The 26,885-nt window shown below is 44.4% G+C and overlaps 1 protein-coding gene across 1 annotated transcript in view; it reads left to right on the forward strand.

Annotated features, from left to right (window-relative positions):
- The window catches only part of LOC124717352 (E3 ubiquitin-protein ligase UHRF1-like), a 168,114-nt gene that overhangs the window by 72,446 nt on the left and 68,783 nt on the right, over positions 1-26,885 (forward strand). Inside the window, exon 5 of the mRNA XM_047244181.1 lies at positions 1,649-1,989. Within this exon, the coding sequence (XP_047100137.1) occupies positions 1,649-1,989 (341 nt within the window). The remainder of the gene's footprint in view (positions 1-1,648; positions 1,990-26,885) is intronic.

The following is a 26,885-nucleotide window of genomic DNA, read 5'->3' on the forward strand; positions in this document are numbered from 1 at the left end:
GTATGAGACAGGCGAAATACCCACAGACTTCAAGAAGAATATAATAATTCCAATCCCAAAGAAAGCAGGTGTTGACATGTGAAAATTACCGAACTATCAGTTTAATAAGTCACAGCTGCAAAATACTAATGCGAATTGTTTACAGACGAATGGAAAAACTGGTAGGAGCGGACCTCGGGGAAGATCAGTTTGGATTCCGTAGAAATGTTGGAACACGTGAGGCAATACTAACCTTACGACTTATCTTAGAAGAAAGATTAAGAAAAGGCAAACCTACGTTTCTAGCATTTGTAGACTTAGAGAAAGCTTTTGACAACGTTAACTGGAATACTCTCTTTCAAATTCTGAAGGTGGCAGGGGTAAAATACAGGGAGCGAAAGGCTATTTACAATTTGTACTAAAATCAGATGGCAGTTATAAGAGTCGAGGGGCATGAAAGGGAAGCAGTGATTGGGAAAGGAGTGAGACAGGGTTGTAGCCTCTCCCCGATGTTATTCAATCTGTATATTGAGCAAGCAGTAAAGGAAACAAAAGAAAAATTCGGAGTAGGTATTAAAATTCATGGAGAAGAAGTAAAAACTTTGAGGTTCGCCAATGACATTGTAATTCTGTCAGAGACAGCAAAGGACTTGTAAGAGCAGTTGAACGGAATGGACAGTGTCTTGAAAGGAGGATATAAGATGAACATCAACAAAAGCAAAACGAGGATAATGGAATGTAGTCGAATTAAATTGGGTGATGCTGAGGGGATTAGATTAGGAAATGAGACACTTAAAGTAGTAAAGGAGTTTTGCTATTTGGGTAGCAAAATAACTGATGATGGTCAAAGTAGAGAAGATATAAAATGTAGACTGGCAATGGCAAGGAAAGCGTTTCTGAAGAAGAGAAATTTGTTAACATCGAGTATAGATAGATTTAAGTGTCAGGAAGTCGTTTCTGAAAGTATTTGTATGGAGTGTAGCCATGTATGTAAGTGAAACATGGACGATAACCAGTTTGGACAAGAAGAGAATAGAAGCTTTCGAAATGTGGTGCTACAGAAGAATGCTGAAGATAAGGTGGGTAGATCACGTAACTAATGAGGAGGTATTGAATAGGATTGGGGAGAAGAGAAGTTTGAGACACAACTTGACTAGAAGAAGGGATCGGTTGGTAGGACATGTTTTGAGGCATCAAGGGATCACAAATTTAGCATTGGAGGGCAACGTGGAGGGTAAAAATCGTAGAGGGAGACCAAGAGATCAATACACTAAGCAGATTGAGAAGGATGTAGGTTGCAGTAGGTACTGGGAGATGAAGAAGCTTGCACAGGATAGAGTAGCATGGAGAGCTGCATCAAACCAGTCTCAGGACTGAAGACCACAACAACAACAACAACAACAGCCTGCATTTTGTCCTTTCTTTTTCGACCTTTAGAATTTCAAAGAGTGTATTGCAGTGAACACTAGTTTCTGTAAATCTGAATAAATTGGTCTTTCTTTTATTTACTTTTTTATTTTCTGTGTGAAATCACTGTAATGACATTATCTTACATGCAATCAGTATTTTGTTTTTGTAAATTGTCATTTGTTGGGCAGGACTTGTACATTTTTTATGTAATCTTTTAAAGAAATTTGCTTCCTTAAACAACATGTTACCCCCTTTACAGCACCATCGATCAGATAGACATGTTGTGTAAGCTGTCACAAGTTCGGCCAATGTCGCGTAAACTTCTGGACATTACAGAGATTGAATGTGGCCAGACTGTTTTGGTTAATTACAGTCTGGATGGAACAGATAAATTGGGTCACTGGTTTGACTTCAAGGTTTCGAAAGTTGTGAACAGTAGTAAAAAGAAGTGGCTCGAAGGTATCATTCACGTGCTTAACTGGAATCCTTACGAGGTGACTGGTGTGAAGATTATGAAAGTGGACATGATATGGCAGATTGAGAAACTAACATTGCGGAAGCAAAGAGAAGATTTGTGCAGTGCTCATAATGTACAGAAACGTAAGTACCTATGTTCAGTGTTTGTAACTTTAGTTAAAATATTTATGTTACATACTTTCATTCCTCATAGACTTATCTTTTGGGATAGTGCATATAAAGAAAATAAAGTATCTGCTTTGGAATGTATAGTGTGTTCTAGCCTCTTCCCCACTACAGTATCTCTCTGAGCCTAGGACAGTTGAGTGACCTAACCTTTGTTTCTAACCTTCCACCCAATATATCCCATTCCCCTTCCGAAAACTAGTAGGTAGGCACCTTATCCTTTTACACACTATCTGATAAAAATAGATTGGTGAGCATTAATATGAGATGTGTCTACCATTCACCTATATGATGTCTTGAACTCTGCTGGGGACACTTGCAGTAGACGTCTAAATGTCTGTACAGGAATGGCAGCCCATTCTTCCGCAAGTGTCAAAACAAGAAAAGGTAATGGTGTTGGAAGGTGAGGTCTGGAGTGAAGCCAACATTTTAACACCCTCCCAAAGATGTTCTGTTGGCTTCAGGTTGGGCCTTTGAGCAGACCAGTCCATTTCAGGTCTGTTATTGTCTACAAACCATTGTGTTACAGATGCTGCTTTATGGTAGGATGCAGTCACACTCGTGCACTCAGTTTTTGCCTCTGAAGTGTTCCTCTACTGTAAACAGTACACAATGCTGTATAATGTTTTCATATCATTCTGTGTTTAGCATTTTCTTTACTGCAATAACGGAACCACACCCTAACCTTGAAAAACACTCCATACCATAACATCATCTTCTGGTACTTCAATGTTTACACTACACATGATGATAGTTCACATCTTCAAGTATTCACCAAATCCTTCCATCAGACTGCCACAGCTTATAGCACGACCCATCACTCCAAATCACTCATTTCCATTCATCCACTGCCCAGTGGCATCACTATTTACATCAACTCGAGCATCGACCACAGAAATGTGCAGCTTACGATGATTTCCACGACCGTTGTACCCCCTTTTTTTTTATCTCCTTACGCACAGTCACTCTGTTAGCAGAAATGTCGGTAGCATTTCAGAACTCGTGAGTGATTCTTTCTGCTGATTTCATGTTTTCTTGCAAGCACTCTGCATTGCTTGACGGTCTGTATCCGTCAGTTGGTAACATCTGCTTGGTCTTCCTTTAACTGTGGATGTTCTTTTGCATTTCCAGTCCACAGCCACATCACTAACAGTCAACTTGGGCAGGTGTGAAAGGCCTGAAATGTCCCTGACGTAGGTGTTATACAGGTGACATGCAATGACTAATCTGCAGGGTGATTATAATTAAAGTTAAACTTTTAGCCTGCTGTAGAAACACCACCACTGGTCAGAATGATGTCAAATTGCAACGGAATGTTATCAGAGAAGTGGGAAAACGTATGGCAGTAGAAAAATAAATAGTTGTCAAATTTAGCAATAGATTGGCACTGTAAGCTTTATATTTTAAGAGTGGTCAACTGCAAATGATAACTGAATCGTACAGCAATGCCTGTGATGTATGTGTGATGTTAAAGTAACTTACTACTCAGTGTGCATGGGTGTACAGGTGTGATACTGTTAGTTATGTAAGCCCATCCATCACAGCAAGGTCATATCGTGTCGGATGGGAAAAATCAGTTTTTAATTGTTCTGAGGCCAAAAACTGCATAAAAAGCATCAATGGCATCGGTTTTAAATTGTCCTGAGACCAAGAACCGCATAAAAAGCATAAATCAAAATCAAATTGGATTATTAATTTCTGTGTGACTGGTGCAAAACATGTTCAATATGCTGTCCAGCATTTTCTGCAACAAGTTGAAATCGAGAAACAGCATGATCCATGACTGATCAAAGTGTTTCCAGGGTTACATTCAGATTGTGTTGCGCAATGCCTTCCTTCGATGCAGCCAAGTTTGCAACATCCCACAGCCAGAAGTCACACGGATTAAGATCAGGTGATCGGGACGGCCAGGCTGTAGGGAAATGGGGGCTGATAATTCTAGGATTTCTGAAATGGCGCTTTAGCAGCTGCTTAACTGGTTTTGCAGTGTGTGGAGGTGCACCATCTTGCATAAAAATGATCCCACCCACGCTGTGGGAGAGCTGAAATGATGTGGTTGCGCAAAAGACACTCGTAGCGCTTGCCAGTGACGGTACAGGTAACAGTACCGGAAGCACCTGTCTCTCCGAAAAAAAAAATGACCAAATGATGCCGTAAACCCACACCACACAGTGACCTTTTCAGGATGAAGTGCTACTGGTTGATCCTGTCAGATGGAAGTGGGCTTCGTCTGCCCACAAAATCTTCCACGGCCAATCATTGTCCAGTTCCATGCAAGCAAGAAATTCTAAAGCAAGGGTCTCTCTAGCTGGCCGGTCAAAAGGAAGCAACTCGTGCACATGGGTGATTTTGAATGGATAGCAAAGAAGGATGTTTCATATGATTTTACGCACCGTGTTCACAGGTGTGTCTAATGGTCGGGCAATTCTCTGTGCACTACACGTTTGCACACCACTACTAATCTCCTTCAGCATTGCTGTGGCCACTGCTTCCACTGATTTTGAATGAATTCGTTTCCTCCTCCTACCAGGTTGCACACCAAAAGAACCCGTCTTTTCGAATTTCTGAATCATTTTCTCCAGACCCACAGCAGTCGTAGGACTAACACCTTTTTTCAAACTCTTCAGTGTCTGAACTTCTGCAGAGCAATGCGGCACAGTCATAATTCTTGTAATACAGCTCTACAAGCAGAGCCGGAGCCTGTATTGAGGCAGCCATGGTGAATGTTGCAGACACGAAAGGAGGAAAAGCTGTGTATATGGCGTATTTATACCAACTTTAATGGGTCATGTGCATAACAGGTGGTTTCATTTACATTTTCTGACACATACAGCATCGTCTGTTAATCAATTTTCACACTGTTTTTTTTCTTCTGCCATATGTTTTCCCCCTTCTCCGATAATATTACATTGCAATTTGATGTCATTGTGACCAGTGGTGTTATTTCTACAGCGTTTTGAAAGTTTAACTTTAATTATAATCACCCTGTACATTCAAAGTCACTGCACTCTCCCGACACACATTCTGCTGTTATTGTTTCTCAACTGAGAATACAGTACTGCTCACTGCCTTTTGTACTGATGGGTCCTCCTCTTGTGACATACAGTGGTCAATTCCACATTACACAGGGGTGTCTGAATACTCTTGATCAAATAGTGTGTGTGTGTCGATCAGCAGTAGTACTCATTTCACCTACTGAAGGTAAGTAGCAGCCAGCAATTCTGTCTACCAATTTATTAGTTTTCTCAACTGAATTTTCCTTCGATAAATTTACTCTGTTCCAACGTTATGGAAGAAGATATCTTCCTAGTGAAACAGAACTAGCTCTTTATTCTCGTGGTTTAATCAGTGCTGTTGCTGTGGGATCTTGAGTCAGTTACAGATTTCTACATTTCCACAAGACTTTTGACACCATTCCTCATAAAAGCAGGTTCTAATCAGATTGTGGGTGTATGCAATATTGTCTCAGTTCTGTGACATCTTGAGATTCCTGTCAGAAGAGTGACAGTTTGTAGTAGTTGATGGGCAGTCACCTAGTGAATCCAGCTGAATGTGGGGTGTCCAAAGGCAGAGGTCTAGGCCCTCTGCAGTTCGTATTCTTTATAAATGATTTAGAGTACAGTGTGAGCAGCTCACTTACATTCTTTTCAGGTGATGCCATGTGTGAAGCCACAGCCAGTCTAGGGGATACCAGGATTATTTTATTGTTAATTCAAAATTTTTCTACACTGAAATTCTCTCCTCCAGTATATTTATGCATTAACTCTTGCATCATAAGTGCTGGATTAATTCATTACCTCATCAAAACGGCATTTCTCTCTGGAAAGGGCGCTGACAAACAGAGTTCTCCCACATTGCATTGGTCTGTCTCATATAGTGTGCAAGGATGTGACCAGAAGTGTCAGTTTGCGTGCTCCCCCCCCCCCCCCCCCCCCGCCCCCCCTCATAATGATCATTCAGATTGGCTGCTGGCGTTCGTTCACCGACTCTATGATGCACCCATCTATATTCCAAACTGAAGGGTATAGCTTAATTTTCCCTATTACTCCTCCTTTTTTTTTTTATTGCTGTTGGCCTGGGATATCCACAAATGTTTTAGACAAGATAGCTACTGGATGATAAAGTTATAGTGCTTCCTGAACAAAAACTATGTGATACCACCTCACAGTTTTTTTTAGAAAATAGTTATTGTGCAATTCGTTTAAATTTCACAAATTGAAAGGTTAATGATTGACCTAATTACCTAGAGACTACAAGTATGAACGACTTAAACTGGAACAATCTCGAAGAAAATGTTGTGGGTCAAGGGAAACCAAAGACTGTATTCTGTTGACAGAATACTCGGAAAATATTTCTCGGCATCATAATTACCATCCCTGACTGGTACCAAAATAGTGAAGTGTTGTATCAAAACTTCCTCGAAAATGGTGATCAAGAAATATCAGATGAATTCCTACACAGGCTAGGTGCAGCAAAATGGCAAAAGTGAGTGGACACAGCAGGAAGTCTGAATTTTGAGACCACAATGTAGATGAGCCTGAACTTTGTTAAGGGAACTAGGAATTGGTGTCCCCATACCAAGGAATAAGACAACAGTTAAACCAAATGCCATTGTTTCACATCTAGTAGTGACATCCAGAGCACCAAAAGACAAAGCACCTACATCAAAGCGAAACAAACACCCAGAACCCGAAAAGCCAAAGCCATAAAACCAAACAATCCTGTTCCTTTACTCGTGAAGTTGTCTCAACGGCACTTAAACACGTTAAGCCAGAAAAAGCTACAGGTTTTTACAGTATCCATGCTGAATACTTAATAAACTGTGGCAGATACACAAAATAAGGATGACTCATTTCTTCGTAGATATTATGCAAACCAGCAATATAACACGAGAATTAAAAATACTCTAAGGTAATCGCTGTATTAAAACATGCCAAACCAGCTGATACCCCTAAAAGCTATAGACCAATACAAAATGGCTCTGAGCACTATGGGACTAAACATCTATGGTCATCAGTCCCCTAGAACTTAGAACTACTTAAACCTAACTAACCTAAGGACAGCACACAACACCCAGCCATCACGAGGCAGAGAAAATCCCCGACCCCGCCGGGAATCGAACCCGGGAACCCTGACCAATACACCTACTATCTGTGGGCTACAAGCTGCTAGAACAGCTCATCCATAATAGAATAAGTACAAGGTTACTTGAAGCAGTCCCGGTCGAAGAAGCGTGTTTCCAAGCAAAACAAAGCTGCACAAATCAAGTTCTGTCACTCACCACTTACATCAAGGCAGGATTTTAAAGAACTCTTAAAACTGCAGCTGCAATCATTGAGTTATTAGTGGCCTATGATAGTGTCGGGAGACGGCACAATTCCTTGCAGACCAGTCACTTGCGTGATTGACAATATGTTAAATGACCGGGTGTTTGGATCCAACATCAGCTCCCTACGAAAATTGATTAATGGTCTACCACAGGGATCAGTCCTTATTCCTCTTCTTTTCAGCTCGTACATACCATAAACAGAATCGAGGAAGTTTGGTTACACTCTTGATTGGGTACTTGCAACAAGATGTAGCTCAATTGAAAAGTCAGAAGAAATTGTAATGGAGACCTAGTTGTAGTGAGAAAATAGTTCCTTAAATGGAGACTCCAAACAAACACCACCAAAACTGAGGTTTCCTGCTGCCGTGTAAATAATAAAACTTGCCAGGAAAAAGCCTCAACATACAGTTTGGAACTACTTCAGTCATAATAAAACACCAAGGTACCTAGAGATAATGCTAGATAGAATTCTGTCTTTCAGAAGGCATCTAACAAAAACAGCTACAAAATTGGAATGAGACACACAATCATTCAAAAGCTATATGGAATAACATGGTGAGCATCAGAGCATCATTATCCACCATACGTTCTTTTGCTCTGGGTCTTATCTTCTCAACTGCTGAATATTGTGCTAGTTTGGCTAAACAGTCGATTTGCGCAAAAGATAGATGTCAAACAAAATAACAACTCGAGAATGATTGCTGATGTTATCAAATCAACATCTACCAAATTACTAAGAGTACTGGGCCCTATTACACCTTGCCATCTCACGAATGAGTACAAAAAGATCGTGGGTAATAAAAATCTACCAGTTCATCAAGGTGTTGATGATGAAAATGATAACCGACTCCACTCTACATCAGCAACAGCAAAAGTGATAGTTGCTGTGGAAGCTGAGTTTAGTATTACTAGAGCATGATAATAGTGTCCCATGTATCACCCAAAAACTGCTGGGTTTTGACTTGCCATGCAAAACATGGTCAGTACTAAAAGAAATGTGCACACAAATGGGATAAATAACCATCCCCACATTGTGAATGTGGGTGAACCACAGACCATCAGACAAATCGCAGAAAATGCCCCCTCAAGATCATACGATGCTAGGCAAGGAGACTTCATGCTGCTGACTCCAAGTTGATAGGTTACATAAATGCTCTAGACGTTTGTTTATAAGATTTTGTGTTGTAAATATTATGCACAAAAAATTTGTTTCTAATGTGTCAAAATGCAGTACAGTAAATAAATAATTTAGAAAGTGCAACAAATCCACCAAAGAGAATGCGTCCACTATGCATGCTTTTCTGTGATCAACTGAACCTACCAATACCAGATGTCGGCTTTGTCCTGTAACATAAGTGTTGCAGCATATGATTGTTATAACACCAAGTTGAACAAATATATTTCAAGGACGATGCAATACATGAAAGTCACAGATCAAGTAAACAGAGTAAGACGTGTGTCACTTTTACAGTCAAATCATAACTGAGTCAGAGTCTAGCGGCCACTGGCTGGCTGGCTGCTTAGGTGGCGCTGCTGCTGCTGCATGGCTGGCAGACAGCGCCGCATGTAGAGGATGCTCGTAACTGCGTGGCGGCACTTTGAAAGATCGGTGAGTCACAACACTTTTCCCCCCTTTGAAGTTTTTGCACAGATCTTGATGGAGGTGGCCTGTAGATAACTAACGTCCATAGGTGGTGTTTGACTGGCCTAAAGTCTCGAGGAGGAGGCTTCCCGTACGGACGGAAGTGCCCCTGATGATAACGGGTCGAGACGACTGGAGACGTGGGGATCGAATCTGCTGGATCCCCGTGCACCAATCTGCCCGTTGCGGCAAGTCTGGTTGTTATAACAGGAGACATGGGCAATGTGTCCGTGTCCGTAGGAGAAGGAGGCGAGTAGAGTTGCTCCGACAGATGGTGGTCATCTGGTTCCTACATGGGCATGTCTCCTGTTGGCGTCAGTTCTTGTGCTGGCACCGATGTGATGGTGAGAGGACTGCGTTGTGACTAATGAGAGATTCCAGGATCCCGAGCGTCAGGTAGAGTCGAAGATGGTGTAGCGGCATCCGGAACAGGCGTTGCCGGCACACGAGGCTGAAGCTGGTCCGAATGAGACACTGCAACATCCGTGCCCGTCTGGATTTCATACAGGCGTCGGCCATGGTGTCGTAAGATGCGGCCAGGACTCCATTTTGGCCGCCTGCCATATCCCCGTACCCATACAAGGTCGTCGGCGGTGAACTGGCCAAGTGAAGGCACCCGCGGCTGTGAGGTGGAAGGCCGCAGAAGATGAAGTAGCTTGCGGTGCTGTCGGCCATGTAAGAGCTCAGCTGGGCTGTGGTTGCCCATGGGGGTGAAACGGTAAGAAGCCAGAAATTGGAGAGGCACATCATCATCAGCAGCAGAAAAAGTCAGTAGTTTCCTCATCTGAGCTTTAAATGTGGAGACTAGTCGTTCAGCCTCACTGTTTGACTGTGGATGGAATGGAGGGGCCGTGACATGCATGACGCTGTGATGGGCACAAAAATCCGCAAAATGGGAAGAGGCAAATTGCGGACCATTATCAGTAACAAGAGTAGAGGGAAGGCCATCCAAAGAGAAAATGCGAGCTAGAGCATTGGTGGTTGCCGCGGTGGTAGGCGACATGCAACGGACAATGAAAGGAAAGTAAGAGTAGGCATCAGTAACGAGAAGCCAATAAGTACCTAAAAAAGGCCCCACGAAGTCAGCATGAATATGCTCCCAGGGCTTCTCAGGCGGAGGCCACGGTGACAAAGATGACTTCCGGGCGGCGGCCTGTGATGCACAAGGGCCACAGGCAACAACCATGCGTGCGATTTCAGAGTCTATATTGGGCCAGTACACATGACAGCGCGTCAGAGATTTTGTGCGAGAGACACCCCAGTGCCCTTGGTGAAGGAGGCGCAAGACCGAAGCACGCATAGACACAGATACCACAACACACGGTGAAGCATTTTCGGTGGAAAGGAGTAGAACACCTTCCCTAACCGTGAGGCGGTAACGTAAAGCATAGTAGTTCCACAATGGATCAGAAGATAGCGGGCGGACGATCCGGCCAACCCTTCTGAATACAGCATTAACCTGGGAGAGGGTAGGGTCGGAACCCATAGCGGCTGCCAGCAGGTCCCCGGTGATGGGGAACCCATCCACAACCCGCTGCTCGGCAACATCCAGGTGGAAAAACAAAAGTTCGTCCCTGTCGAATGCCAGATCAGGACCCATGGGAAGGCGAGACAGTGCATCAGCATTCGCATGTTGAGCCGTCGGCCGGAAATGAATCTCATAATTGAAACGAGACAAGTAAAGAGCCCAACACTGGAGGCGGTGTGCAGCCTTGTCGGGAAGTGACGTTGATGGATGAAACAAGGAAACAAGTGGTTTGTGATCCGTATCAAGATGAAATTTGGATCCATAGAGAAAAACACCAAACTTATGAAGAGCATAAATAATGGCCAAAGCTTCTTTTTCAATTTGTGAATACTTTTGTTGGGTATCCGTGAGCGTTTTGGAGGCATAAGCAATGGGTTGTTCAGAGCCATCTGAAAAACGGTGCGCAAGGACTGCACCGACCCCATATTGAGAGGTGTCCGTGGCAAGAACAAGATGTTGGCCAGGTCGATAAGTAGCCAGGCACGGGGCCTGTTTCAGCATAGTATTCAATTTGTGGAAAGCCACATCGCATGACGTGGACCAGTGAAAAGGCACATTTTTATGCAACAGGCGATGCAACGGCTGAGCCACTGAAGCAGCAGATGGTAAAAACCTGTAATAGTATGCTATTTTCCCAAAGAAGGCCTGCAGTTCCTTAGCAGATGTAGGGTGAGGAAGGGCATTGATCACAGCAACGGTTTGTTGAAGTGGACGAATACCATCCTGAGAGAGTTGAAACCCCAAGTATGTGATAGATGCCTGAAAAATTGATTTCTGAAGACTACACTTGAGGCCGGCAGTCTGCAAGACATGAAAAAGTGTGCGGAGATTCTGAAGATGTTCTTCAGTGGTGGAGCCAGTGACAACAATGTCATCCTGGTAATTTATACACCCAGGGACAGTGAACAATAATTGTTCCAAGAATCGCTGAAAGAGAGCAGGTGCACTGGCAACCCCGAATGGCAATCGTTGGTATTGATAGAGGCCGAAGGGCATGTTAAGGACCAGAAACTGCTGGGAAACAGCGTCAAGAGGAAGTTGATGATAAGCTTCTGGCAGGTCAAGTTTAGAAAAATACTGGCCTCCAGCAAGTTATAGTGAACAATTCTTCAGGTTGAGGCATAGGGTAAGTGTCGATAAGCCATTGAGCATTTACAGTGGCCTTGAAATCGCCACAGAGACGAATAGCACCATTTGGCGTAGCAATGACGACGACAGGAGAGGACCGCTCACTGGAAGTGACAGGAAGCAAGACCCCTGAAGCAGTGAGACGATCTAGCTCCCGTTTGACCTGATCACAAAGGCCAAATATTTGCAGGTCTCTGCTGCTAGAGGATTCCAAGTTGCAGCCGCACGGTCAGTGGCTCCTTGCCATGGTTCACGCAGCTCACCCCTTCGGAGGTTCGAGTCCTCCCTTGGGCGTGTGTGTGTGTGTGTGTGTGTGTGTGTGTGTGTGTGTGTGTGTGTGTGTGTGTGTGTGTGTGTGTTGTCTTTAGCATAAGTCAAATTAAGTAGTGTGTAAGCCTAGGGGCCAATGACCTCAGCAGTTTGGTCCCATAGGAACTTACCACAAATTTCCAAGTTGCAGTGTGCAACATGGAGGTGTGTTACATAACTATGTCGGTACATGAGAAACAACATGCTGTAATTGAGTTTTGAATTGGAAGAGTTTGTCCACCCATGGGGAACACACTCTTTCGGTGTGACAATGGGACCACACACAAGTGCTGTGACACCTGCAACAATCTGATGCCTTGGATTCACTGTCATCAGTCATCCTACATACAATCCTGATTTGGCCCTATCTGATTTTCATCTGTTTCCAAAACTTGAAGGTCATCTTTCTGGACTTCACTTTGAAAGTGCCGAAGCAGTGCAACCAGAAGTTACAGTGTGGCCCCGTCAACAGGGTCGAACGTTTTACAGTGGCGGTACCAACAAACTGGTCTCTTGTTGGGAGAAATGTTTGTCACCAGTGTGATTATGTTGTGAAATAAATATGTAGACATGAAAAATAAAGATATTAAGAATAAAAAATTTGGAGACATTACTTTTCAGCACATGGTCAGTAGCAGTGAGGGGTTAACCAACACAAATTCCAAGATTCGGGGAAGAAATTTCAAAAGATTTCACAGTAAAAAAAAATGGTCTTAGACCAATGTGTTCCTCAAGTACATAATGAGAATTTGGCAAAAAGAATATCTATTTAAAACAAATTTGGAGCAAAACCCTTAATAAAAACAGCCTACCTTGGGTTTGTGGATGACATAGAAAAGGTTCATGCCCAGATCACCCATCTGCAAAACATTGCCTTAAAAATAGGATTACAGATATCCTTTGAGAAAGCTGAGATTGTGCCCATGAAACCATTGTATCATTATTCATAGTCAGTCAGAAAATAAACATAATAAAAAATTGAAAATTAATCAAACAATGGGAAATCTAGGAAAGAATGTAACAATATTACGAAAAGGACTGTGTTCATGTGTGTGTGAGTTGCTATTGCGTTTGCACACACGTGCGTGCGTGTGCATGTGCGTGTTTTTTGTGTGTTGTGTGTTTTTGACAGAGACCTTGCTGGCTGAAAGGTTATTTTGTGACAGAAAATTAACATAGTTCTACAATTTAAATAGCGTGGAGAACTCAACAAGCACAACTTATGTGAAAAAGAAATGTGGATAAACAGAAGCAGCAAAATGAAAAAAACGCAGTTTGTAACATGGTCAGTGTGCAATAGAAATGATTGTGTATAACAGAAATGATTGTTAATAGACACTAATTTCTAACACGATAAAATTGTAGTTCTCTTGGAAGCCACTTATTCTAGCAAAATCCAGTTCCAAATCAAAAATGAAAGAACTAATCAAGTCCTAGAAACTGAAAGAAGAGTAAAAACTACCAGGGTGAAGGAGTCTGGAGGATCTTGCCCAGTGAGACTTTCTGTTGAGAGATTGACCCAGTCACCAGGATAATGAACGAGAAAACCACCTCTGATTTCTGTCATACCAAGCGAATACAAGGAAACAGCATTTCACTATAACTTATGAAGAGAAATCTTAGAAATAAGACAAGAGGAAAATGGATCAGAAAAATTCCACATCTTCTAAAAGCGGTTGTAATCCCGAAAACAGACAGAGAGCAAAAAAGATAGAATTATTAATCTTCTTGAGAACCACAAATTTTCAGCAAAAATGACACACACAAGGGTTTCAAACAAATTGAGAAAATTAAAAAATTATGACTGGAAAGAATGAAATGGTATTGAGCGGATGGCAAGAACCAAACAGTACGAACTTCAAAGAGAAATTGAGTGTGGAATGTCTCAGGTGGTCTAATGTAACCAATAAACTTAGTAATAATAATGTTATTAGCAGTAATAATAATAATAAATAGTGATAATAATAATCTTAATAACGATGATGTAGGTTTTATCCATCTGATGCCTTTGTTGTATGTAAATGTATACTTTATCTCATTCCACATCGAAGAGGGTTCTCCTTCTTGATGAGATCTGTTTAACACAATGAATGAATGGATGAATGAGTGTCGTTCATTAATTTGTAAGTTATTTGTATGCTCCATGGATTGTGTTACATATCACCATGGAGGAGAGATGTATACCCGTATGTATTCCCATAGTTATTGCATTTGCATGTGGAAAAACGTGCTGAGGGATGACACACGTGTCTTCAGGATGGGATGGCGATTGTAGTAACTTCGTGGCAAGAAGTACCTCCCTGGATGCAAACATAGAAGCTCCTACCATCACTGGCCTTCTTTGGAGAAGTGCAAACTTCTCTTAGAATATATATTTTTTACAGTAGTTATGATGTTGGTCAGACAAATGAAATGTGATGTTCGTATTCATTCTTTCTTTGGATAGTCTTCTATATAGAGGTTTTGTGCTGGACATTAAGATTTGACAGAAATTTGATTTTATCCAGTTGTATATGTTTATTGACATTATGCAGATTATAAATATGAAAGGTGTTTGTATTAAACAGTGGAAAGCCCACATTGGAATGTCAACAATATTACGAAAAGGATAGATTGCTACTTACCATGAAGATGAAAAGTTGAGTTGCAGATAGGCGTAATGAAAAATCTGTTAGGTGTTGGCTTTTGTCCAGAGCCTTCTTCAGAAAAGAAAAATGAGCACACACATGCCTCATGGACACATGACCACTATGCATGTCACATTGAATGAATGCAGCAACCCTTGGTAGGACAGGGAATGGGGAGCGATAGCAGGATACGGGTGGGGAGATAAATTAGCTCTGTTTGGCAGAATGTTTGGAGACATGTGGTCTGGAGGTAGCATCTTTGACTAGTAATCAAAATATCCTTGGTCTTGAAACCTGCCACTGCTTAAATTTTGATTGATAATCAGCATCTGAATCCAAAGTCTTCCAGCATAAGAAGTCACTCTCTTTCTGCCAATGACCTGGTCAAAGATGGGTGAAGGAGCAGGCAGAGGTTCAGGGCACTCTCTTGTCCTTGGGGTGGGAAACTGCCCCTAAAGGCAGAAGAATTAGCAACAATTAACGGTATGACAATGCAAAAGACAATGGAACCCATCACATTAAAGATACATAACGTGTATCCACAGGCCTGTAATTGAAAGAAGTGTCACGACGACCTCTCCATTGGTGGAAGATTCCGGAATAGTCCCCCCTTCGGGAGGGGACTGCCAATGGGGGTTGGCCATGAGGAAAAGATTGAATAATCAACAAAAGGATAACGTTCTACGAGTTGGGGCATGGAATTTCAGAAGCTTGACTGTTGTAGAGAAGATAGAAAATCTGAAAAGGGAAATGCAAAGGCTCAATCTAGATATAGTAGGGATCAGTGAAGGGAAATGGAAAGAAGACAAGGATTTCTGGTCAGATGAGTAGTGGGTAATCTCAACAGCAGATTCATAATGAATTGTATTGCATAAGGGGAGTGGGATTGATTATGAAAAAGAAGGTACAGCAGAGAGTGTGTTTCTGTGAACAGTTCAGTGATAGAGTTTTTCTTATCACAATTGACAGCCAACCAACACCGACAACGATAGTCCAGCTTGTGCCAACATCGTAAGCTGAAGATGAAGAGACAGAGAAAGTATATGAGTATATTAAAAGGGTAATACAGCATGTACAGGGAGATGAGAACCTATTAGTCATGGGCGACTGGAATGCAGGGAAAGGAGTAGAAGAAAAGATCACAGTAGAATATGGGCTTGGGACAAGGAATGAGAGAGGAGTAAGGCTAATGGAGTTCTGTAATAAATTTCAACTTGTAATAGCATATACTCTGTTCAAGAATCACAACAGATGGAGGTATACTTGGAAAAAGCTGATTGATACGTGAAGATTTCAGTTGGATTACATCATGGTCAGGCAGAGATTCCGAAATCAGATGCTGGATTGTAAGGCATACTCATGAGCAGATATAGACTCGGATCAAAATGTAGTTGTATTAACACAATTCACGTTGTCCGTCACCCTTCACCTAGTGTAGACCGGGAACTGTCTGCTAGGCATGCCCGATGTAAAACTGACTGGGCACGGCTCGTGCTGCCTGAGTTGTTGTTGTTCCGCCAGCAGAGGGTGCAGCCAAATTCCCGCGTGCCCTCTGGTGGACGGGACTTTACTTGCGGCAACTACTGTCCGTGACGTGACGTGCCGATGTGCGCCTCCCGCAATCTTTCTAGTGGCTACTGCACTCCTCCTCCTTTGGGGGGTGAAACCACTGTGATCCACTGCGTCGGGAGGTGGAGCGTCGTGCAGTAGCGATGACCTCGACGCCCATTGGAATGCTGGAGTCTGGGGGGATCTGCCAACCCTCGAGCCGGAACCTTCGAATACGGTTGGAAGTGACCCACAGGAAGAGGCCCCCATTGTCTCACCACCGGAGCCCAGGACACAACGGGCGACAAGCTGGTGAACTCCGGATTCCGTTCCCCCTCGGGAGGGGCAAGACCCACTGGCGGGGACGATGGGGAAGGCTCGACCACAGGTGAACCAGCCTCCTGAAAAACCGGGCCTGCGAGGGGGCTGGCTCTCGCCGGGGCATCTCTAACGATGGCGATGCCGGTGCTGGAGCTACTGGAGGCCGCCAAGGCTGAGAACCATCGCAGTGTGGTGGAGTCACAGGTGGGAGGGGCGGTAGCGTCTCCTGAGAAAACAACACGGGTGCCGGCAATGCGGAAGCCGGCACCTGAGGTGTCGGAGGGTGGGTGCCCAAATGTGGACGTAGCTGATTTTGGTGACGACGTACCTCCCGGTCCCCCGCTGCAAGGTATAGAGCTGGCGGCCATTGTGGCGCAGGACCACCACCGGTATCCAACGTGGATTGCGACCAAACCCACATGCCCAGACCGACATATGCAGTGGAAAGCCGGGTACCTTATTTTGCGAAGACTGGCGAGGACCAGGCTGGAGGAGGTGCGGCAGAGTCCGAGGTTGGTGCCCGTGGAGGAGCTCTGCGGCACTAAGTTCTCCCATCGGTGTGGTCCATTGTGTCGTCAGGAAATACGTCAACACCTCCCCCGCAGGAAATTCGTGCACATACTTTTTCATCTGCGTCTTATGTGCGCACCATGTGCTCGGTTTCTCCATTCGATTGTGGATGAAAGGGGGGAGAGCAAACGTGCCGAATACCGAAGAGCCTACAGAAATCCTGGAAGGTCTGCGAAATAAACTGAGGCCCATTGTCCGATACCAGGGTGACTGGCAGACCTTCCACAGAAAAGATTTTTGCGAGTGCCTGGATGGCAACTTCTGAAGTGGTTGAGGAGCAGCAAACCACATATGGGAATCAGGAATAAGCATCAATGACAATGAACCAATAGCCATGGTTGCAGGCGGCCATGAGAAGAACGCTGACGTGAGAGATGCCCGTTGGCTCGCACACTGGGAACAGGTGACCACCAAGTGCTCAATTTCTCTGTCAATACCAGGCCAGTACACATGTCTGCGAGCCAAGATTTTAGTACGGGAAACACCCCAGTGCCCCTCATGTAATAACGTGAGGACCTCCCTTCGCAAACTTGAGGGAACAACCACACAAGGAGCTGTATCATCAGTAGCCAGAAGGAGAACTCCTTCCAAGACCGAGAGGCGGTCTCGTAGAACAAAATAATTACGAAGAGGGTCCGAGGCCCGGCCTGGAGGTCGGGACGACCACCCCTGCTGAATGAGGCGAACTACTTGCCGGAGAACCGTGTCAGCTGCCGTTTCCCTGGTGACTCTTGAACTAGTGATCGGGAAGCCATCAACCGCTTGGTGGGACGCCGCATCCAAATGAAAACACATAATCTCCTCCCGATCGAACTTAGGATCCGGGCCCACCGGAAGACGGGAAAGAGCATCAGCGTTGGCATGCTGTTCGGTAGGGCTAACATGAATGTCATAATGGTACTTAGAGAGGAACAAGGCCCAGCGCTGCAGTCTGTGGGCCGCCCTATCCGGAATCTGAGAGGCAGGGCCAAATAACGATATTAATGGCTTATGGTCAGTGATTAACTGAAACTTCGTGCCGTACAAGAAAGGGTGAAACTTGGTAACAGCATAGACAATGGCCAAAGCCTCTTTTTCCACCTGGTAGTAATGGGCCTGTGCGGGACTAAGAGTTTTAGACACAAACGTCAGTGGCTGCTCGGAACCATCCGCGTTGCGATGGGCCAGGACCGCCCCCACCCCATACTGCGAAGCATCTATAGCCAGGACCAACGGCTTATTGGGGTCAAAAGTAGCCAAACAAGGCGCTGACGTGAGGAGGCCCTTCAACGAGGTGAATGCACGCTCGCATGCAGGCGACCAATCAAAGGAACACCCTTACGCAGAAGGCAGTACAGGGGGCGGGCTATGGAGGAAGGCCTGGGAATGAACCGGTGGTAATAGGCAATCTTGCCTAAAAAAGCGTGTAACTCCTTCAGCGAAGCGGGCCACGGAAGGTCGACGATATCTTGGACCAAACTTCCTAGCGGCTGGACGCCGTGCCGAGAGATGGTGTAGCCCACATACTCAATGGACGGTTGGAAGAAGTTCGACTTACACAGGTTGCAATGCAGGCCCACAGATCTGAATTTGAGAAAGAGGGTTCAAAGGTTATGCAAGTGTTCCTTTGTGCTGCAGCCGTGACAATTATGTCGTCCAGGTAATTAATGCAATGGGTGATTGTTGACGTGACGTGCTGAAGATAATGCTGAAATATCGCCGGGGCACCAGACATTCCGAAGGCCAACCGCTGGTATTGGTAAAGGCCAAACGGGGTGTTGACGACCGCCAGCCGTTTGGTGTCATCATCAAGTGGTATTTGATGATAAGCCTCCGAAAGATCGATTTTCGAAAAATATTGGCCTCCCGCCACATCGGAGAACAATTCATCAGAACGAGGCAAGGGATAGGTGTCCACCGATTGGGAATTAATGGTGGCCTTGAAATCGCCACAAGGACGTAATTTTCCCGAGGATTTCCTGACAATAACGAGGGGCGTAGTCCACTGACTAGAAGAAATGGGAAGAACGACCCCGAGGGCTGTCACCCGGTCTAGATCTGCTTTTACCTGAGGGCGGAGAGCCAAGGGGCTCTGCCTCACGCGTAGAAAATGCGGGTGAGCCGACGCCGTCAACGTTAAGTGAGCTAAAAAATCTGAAACACGCCCCAGGCCCTCCTCAAAGATATCCTTAAAGTCAGAGGTCAAAGATTCCAATGATTGATAGGGAACATCTTTGGAGACCAACTGTATGGTGTCTGCGATAGAAAAACCAAAGGCTTGAAAGGCATCCAATCCATAAAGGTTAGCGGAGCTCGCATCACTGACAACAATAAAAGTAAGAGGCCGAGTGAATGATTTGTAAGTAACATCGGTAGTGAATTGACCCAGTAGGGGAATGAACTGTTTACCATAACCGCGGAGACGCCGATAAACTGGCGCCAATGGGGGCGACCCAAGGTCGGAGTAAGTTTGTGCATTCAACAAGAAAACTGCCGCACCCGTATCTACTTGCAGTTGTAATCGGCATGACCGAACTGACACCTCGATAAAGAGTTTGTGTGCCGATGCGTCGGGAGCCTGGCCCGATGAAACTTCCTTAATGTCAACATCCATGTCCTCTGTACCTGCTTCCTTCGATTCTTTTGAGGCTGAGCGGCAAACTGTAGCAATGTGTCCTTTTTTATTACATGTGCGACAAATGGCCCAACACTGGGGGCACTCTGACCAATCCTGATGTATATAGCATGATGCACAGGACAGTAACAGGGGCCGGCGGCCAGAACTCTGTTTATGCGCCGCGCGGGAGCGGCCGTAATGGCCAGATTGTACCGCTCGCACATCGTCCAACCCGGACGCAGTGGACCCGGCCGCGCTGCCCCGAACTGCCGCGACGTTGCACCACACTTTCAACTGTTGACCTGCGGTGTGACAGACTTCATACGATTGAGCGATGGACAGGACTTCCTCGAGGGAAGGGTCTTCTAACTGCAGGGCCCGTTGCTGGACCTCCGTATCAGGGGCCGAACGAACAATGACGTTGCGCACCATAACGTGGGCATACGACTCTTGCGACTGCTCCGTGACAAAATGACACTTGCGACTAAGACCGTGCAGGGTAACGGCCCATGCCCAGTAAGACTGATGGGGCTGTTTCTTGCATTGATAGAACTCGACCCTAGCCACTACAACATGCGTGCGGCGGCGATAATATGAAGACAGCAATGAACACAACGCATGAAAAGACAAGGACGAGGGTTCCTGCAATGGCGCTAGCTGCCACAAAACTTAATACAGCGAGGGAGATACCCAAGACAAGAAAAGAGCACAACATACCTCCGCATCGGCAACATGAAATGCCTGCAAATGCTGCCGAAGGCGATGTTCATATGTCCCATTCCTCTGCCGTCTTGTCACACGGGGGAAAGGGAAGAGGGAACGGCGCTGGAGCAGACTGTGTGGAGAGCAACGCCGGAAGCGCTTGTTTCATGATGGCCATGAGCTCCGTCTGCCGCTCAACCAAACCCCGCACTAAATCCTCCATGCTGTGGATAAGCTGCGAAACCGGAACGATGACGCAACATGCGAAAGAACGACCCTACTCGTTGCCAATTGTGTATTAACACGATTCACGTTGTCCGTCGCACTTCACCTAGTGTAGACCGGGAACTGTCTGCTAGGCATGCCCAATGTAAAACTTACTGGGCACGGCTCGTTCTGCCTGAGTTGTTGTTCCGCCGAAAGAGGGCGCGGCTGAATTCTCGCATGCTCTCTGGTGGACGGGACTTTACTTGCGGCAACTACCGTCCGTGACGCACCGTGCCGATGTGCGCCTCCTGCAATCTTTCTGGTGGCTACTGCAATAGTAGTGATGAAGAATAGGCTGAAGTTTAAGAGATTAGTCAGCAAGAATCATTACGTAAAGTAGTGGGATGTGGAAGTACTAAGAAATGACAAGATATGCTTAAAGTTCTTTAAGGCTTTAGGTTCGGCCAAGATTCTCATGTGACCTTTTCTTCTACTCCTTCCCCTGGAACTGCTTTCCAGTCGCCCATGACTATTAGGTTTTCATCTCCCTATACATGCTGTATTACGCTTTTAATATCCTCATATACTTTCCCTGTTTCTTCACCTTCAGCTTGCGATGTTGGCATGTAGGCAGTACAGTTGAAGAGGAATGGACGTCTCCAAAAAAGGCAATCATGGAAGTTGGAAAGAAAAAGAAGGTAACTGTGAAGAAAATGTGGGTAACAGAAGCAATACTTCAGTTTATCGATGAAAGAAGGGACAAAAATGTTCAGGGAAATTCAGGAATACAGAAATACAAGTTGCTGAGGAATGAAATAAGCTAAGACGAAATGGCTTCATGAAAAATGTGAAGAAATTGAAAAAGAAATTATTGTCGGAAGGACAGACTCAGCGTATAGGAAAGTCAAAACAACCTTTGGTGAAATTAAGAGCAAGGGTGGTGACATTGAGAGTGCAATGGGAAATCCACTGTTACCCCTCTATGAAGGGGAAGATTTGTCTGGTGTGATGGAAGAAGAAACGGGACTCTGTTTAGAAGAGATAAGGGATCCAGTATTAGAATCGGAATTAAACAGAACTTAGGAGGACTTAAGAACAAATAAGGCAGAATGGATAGACAACCTTCCATCAGAATTTCTGGAATAATTGTGGGAAGTGGCAACAAAACAACTATACGTGTTGGTGTGTAGAATGTGTGTGTCTGGCGATATACCATATGACTTTCAGAAAATATCACCCACACAATTCTGAAGGCTTCAAGAGCTGACAAGTGTGAGAAGTATCGCACAATCAGCTTAATAGCTCATGCATCCAAGTTGCTGACAAGAATAATATACAGAAGAACAGAAATGGAAACTGAGGATATGTTAGATGACGATCAGTTTGGCTTTAGGAAAGGTAACACGAGAGAGGCAATTCTGACAGTGCAGTTGATAATGGAAGCAAGACTAAAGATAAATCAAACATGTTCATAGGATTTGTTGGCCTGGAAAAGGCGTACGACAACGTAAAATGGCGCAAGACTTTCAAAATTTTGAGAAAAATAGGAATAAGCTATAGGGAGAGACTAGTAATATACAATATGTACAAGAGCCAAGGGGGAATGATAAGACTGGATGACCAAGAATGAAGTGCTCAGATTAAAAAGGATGTAAGACAGGTATGTACTCTGTCGCCGCTACTTTTGAATCTGTACATTGAAGAAGCAACAATGGAAATAAAAGAAAGATTCAGGAGTGGAATTAAAATTCGAGGTGAAAGGATATCAGTGGTGTGATTCACTAATGACATTGCTATCCTTAGTGAAAGTGAATAAGAATTTCGTGATCTGCTGAACGGAATGAACAGTCTAATGAGTATAGAATTCAGATTGAGATCAAATCGAAGAAAGACAAAAGTAATGAGAGGTGGCAGAAACGATAACTGCGAGAAATTTAGCATCAGGATTGACGGTCACAGAATAGATGAAGTTATTCCGCTATCTAGGCAGCAAAATAACCAGTGATGGATGGAGCAAGGACGACATAAAAAGCAAGCCAGCACTGGCAAAAAGGGCATTCCTGACCAAGAAATGTCTACTAGTATCAAACATAGGCCTTAATTTGATGAAGAAATCTCTGAGAATGTATGTTTGCACCACAGCATTGTACGGTAGTGAAACATGGACTGTGGGAAAACCGGAACAGAAGAGAATCGAAGCATTTGACATGTGGTGCTATAGACGAATGTTGAAAATTAGGTGGACTGATAAGGTAAGGAATGAGGAGGTTCTACGCAGAATCGGAGAGGAAAGGAATATGTGGAAAACACTGATAAGGAGAAGGGACAGGATGATAGGACATCTGCTAAGACATGAGGGAATGACTTCCATGGTACTAGAGGGAGCGGTAGAGGGCAAAAACTGTAGAGGAAGACAGAGATTGGAATACGTCAAGCAAATAATTGAGTACGTAGGTTGCGAGTGCTACTCTGAGATGAAGAGGTTAGCACAGGAAAGGAATTCGTGGCGGGCCGCATCAAACCAGTCAGTAGACTGATGACTCAAAAATATTCAGAGAGTAGATGGTGGCAGGACAAGACTGCCAGATGCAGCATCGGGAGGCTGTGGGAGACACGGGGGAAAGGGAATGGGGAATGGAAAAAGGAGAGGGGCAGAGAAAGGTAAAAGACCAGTTGGTGCATTGGCAGAGAGTGGCACACAGTTAGGGCCAGAAGACTGGGTTTACTGTTGCTGAACTGAAGTCTACCAAGTGAGGTGGCGCAGTGGTTAGCACACTGGACTCGCATTCGGGAGGATGACGGTTGAATCCCGCTTCCAGCCATCCTGATCTAGGTTTCCCACGATTTCCCTAAATCGCTCCAGGCAAATGCCGGGATGGTTCCTTTGCGAGGGCACGGCCGACTTCCTTCCCCCTAATCCGATGAGGCTGATGACCTCGCTGTTTGGTCTCTTCTGCCAAAACAACCCGACTGACTAATGTCTAGAACGGGACAGGAACTGTATCCAAATGAGAAGATAGGCCAAACCAGTGCTGATTTAAAGGCTCAAAGCATTAAATTTCAAATAGTTCTTTCTGAAGCAACTGCTGAATTAAATGCCAAATTAGATACAACTAATGCTAAAAAACAGACCAGCAAGTCAATAAATTAGAGGAACATACTGTTGAGTCTCACAAGGAAATGATTCAAATAAATTAAAAGATATCAGATTTAAAAACAACCACACTTAATTTACAGGCTGAATTATATGCTAAGATAATTGAACAGTATGATCTAGTGAGGAACAAAGTATATTAATAATTTAGAGATCTGAATGAAGGTGTAAAAGAGATTATGGCATTTACTGAGCAAGGATTTACTGAAGCACATAAATGTCAAGACCTGATGGTGAGATGTAATGTTTTAGGACAAGGCAAAGAGTCATCAGATGCAGCAGTCTGATGTTCTACTTTCACAACTTTGGAGGAACAAGTAAGTGATTTAATTTATCAAAAGTCCAAGAAAAGAGAGATTCATCTGTCAGTGAATCTAAGTTGATAGTTGACAGTAAGAAAAAATGAAAAATATGCCTCTGACAGGCACTTAAATGTGATTTGCAGAGTATCGATGTAGATGTAAGTTTAAAAGCAGAAAATAATTTTAATTATATTGTACATGAGGAATCAATATGGGAGAAATTATGTAAATTTAGTACACAGCTGCAGCTGAACAGTGGGAAGATATACACAGGGAAGTTCTTGGATAATTTAGAACTAATTAAAATGAATTTTGTTGTCAAATAGTATTTGATGTGTTTGATTTTGATATAAAATTACATGAAATTAGGAAATAAAATTACTGATGCAAAGCAAAAAGAGATGGGAGCAATAACTGAAATCTCTCTAAGAAAATAAATACATTGATAGAATTGCATGCAGTCACTATCAGAAATGTTTCCTTTGCTATTCTATGTGCTATCTTTCATATTACCTTATCATAACCATACTGCATTTTTTTCTCCAATGTTGTAAACACAGGTATCATTGTTTTATTGTGCACTGTAGTAGGATTTATTTTCTTGGATATTAGCAATGATGAGAAAGTTAGGTGCTAAGTCTACCTCAATTTAAATGAGAGTAGTAATGTCATAAGCGAATCTTATCATCGCTGTCGTTTCACCCTCAGTTTTAATATCAGTCTTGTACATTGGTTTTTTGGTGTACAGGTTGAACTGCATGGGAGGCAGACTGCATTCCTGTCTTAAACCTTTTATAAGCTGAGTACTTCCCTATCGATCTTCCATTCTTATTTTTTCCTCACAAGTCTTGTTCATACCGTACGTTACTTGCCTCTCTCTGTAGTTTACCCATATTTTTATGAGAACTTCAAATATCTTGCACCATTTTACATTGTCGAATACATTTTCTACATCAGAACTGCCTCTCTGGTGCCTTTACGTTACCTGAAGGTGAACTAATTTTGTTGTAACAGACCATCAGTTTCCTTTTCCATTCCATATACTAACATCTGAAAAATCATCTACTGCAATTCATCCTTTTGTGTCAGACATTGTAAGGCTCGGCATCTATACTGTGACCATAACAGCATCAGTTTCCTTTTCCATTCCATATACTAACATCTGAAAAATCATCTACTGCAATTCATCCTTTTGTGTCAGACATTGTAAGGCTCGGCATCTATACTGTGACCATAACAGAGGCAGTGCATGATACTTGTACTTCCGTATGTCACAAAAGCTGGAACTGCCGGCTGTGTTTTTTCCACACATGTGGCTTCTTCTCTGCCCACTCCTGATACTGACGCGTTAAAGGCATAAACAGAACCAAAGTCATCCTGAGCTGGAATAGACACCGATAGTGGGAGGAAGAAAGTCGGTGACCAAAACAGGTTCATTATCCAAATAGCAGCAAGGTGTAACTGGTAGTAACTCATGGAATGTTCTATATGTAGCTGTTCTGGTGCCTGCTTGCCTGACCTTGTCCCCACAAGACTGTGTGATATTTTGTATGTGCCTCTAGCAGTGATCGTCGATCATGAGATCGGTGCCTCTGAGCTGCGATAGACTTCTACAGTTGGCATAGATATTTTATTCCCCCCCTCCCTCCTTTGAAATCAGCATGCAGGGCCAAAACTGTACAGGCTTATGCTGGTGAAGGTGAGAGGGTTGCAGGAGGTGCAACAGAACTCCCTACTAACAGATCGAGCTACAAGGGCTCGGGTCCGTCCTACCCAGACAGCCCGGCCAGTGACTACCGGTGTGGCAGAGGTGGCAGCATGCCAGAGGTGACAGTGTGCCACAGGCAGCAGGCTGCACCACTACAATATGGGTGAGGGAATGCTGAGGAGGAAGCAGTGGTTCCATCCTCACAAGTTCCCACACCATTAGTGGGTGTATAGGTTGCATTGCAGTGTAGGTGGTGCAGTGGTCGGTGGCCCTGGCATTTGACTGGGCAGTGGGAGGCGGCAGTGGGTGCGAGAATGCCAGTTGCAGCTGTGGTTGCTGCTGGAGCAGATTGCGGTGGCGAGTCAGAAGTCTCGCCTGTCTGCGGTGTCATCGAGCTAATGGCCCCTATGGCCTATGGTGGCCCCAAAGGTTCATCTTTGACACCAGCCAAACTAGTGTACTCAGACGTAGGCACCTGCTTGTAGGTTCACCTGTATGCAGGCTGAGTACGCTGCACAGGACACGTGTGGTCGAACAGGGAACAGTGACAGCACTCGTGCCGGCGGTGGACCGATACATAGTAAGGAAGCCGTGTAATGCTTCCTCGTTAGACAATGTCGGCAAGACCTTCTGCACCTGTTTTTTAAAAGTATGAATCATCCTCTCGGCCTCTATATTGGGGGTGGAGTAAATTGGGGTGGTGGTCAGTTGTTCAATGTGGAAAGACTATGACTGTGATGGTGAGAATTCGGGACTGTGGTCCGACACTAGGGTGTGCGGCCCTCCCTCTGTGGTGAATATCGAGAGGGCATGGACGGCAGCAGGCGTGGTAGTGGGCGGCACCTGCACCACGTAAGGGAAGTTTGAGAGACTGTCCACGACCAGCTGGCACGTAGCTCCCTGAAGTTGTCCCGCATAATCGATAAGGACACTCTCCTACAAATGGTTAGGGTTGGGTCTTGGCGAGAAACGTTGCGCAGTAGCCGTCTGATTGAGGGAATGGGTGTGACCCGTCACTGAGGCTTTTGCAGCGAAGGTGAGCTGAAATGCCGATGTGTGTCCTCATTGGTTAATGACGTGGCAGATGTGCTGTCCAGCTGGAACTCTACTGACTGTATGACAATAGGAAAGGCCAATGTCAGTTTCTGTGTTGCTGGTGGAACTGCCTGGTCAGCTGCCATAA

Source organism: Schistocerca piceifrons, chromosome 9, assembly GCF_021461385.2.
Source record: "Schistocerca piceifrons isolate TAMUIC-IGC-003096 chromosome 9, iqSchPice1.1, whole genome shotgun sequence".
Classification (NCBI taxonomy): Eukaryota; Metazoa; Arthropoda; class Insecta; order Orthoptera; family Acrididae; genus Schistocerca; species Schistocerca piceifrons.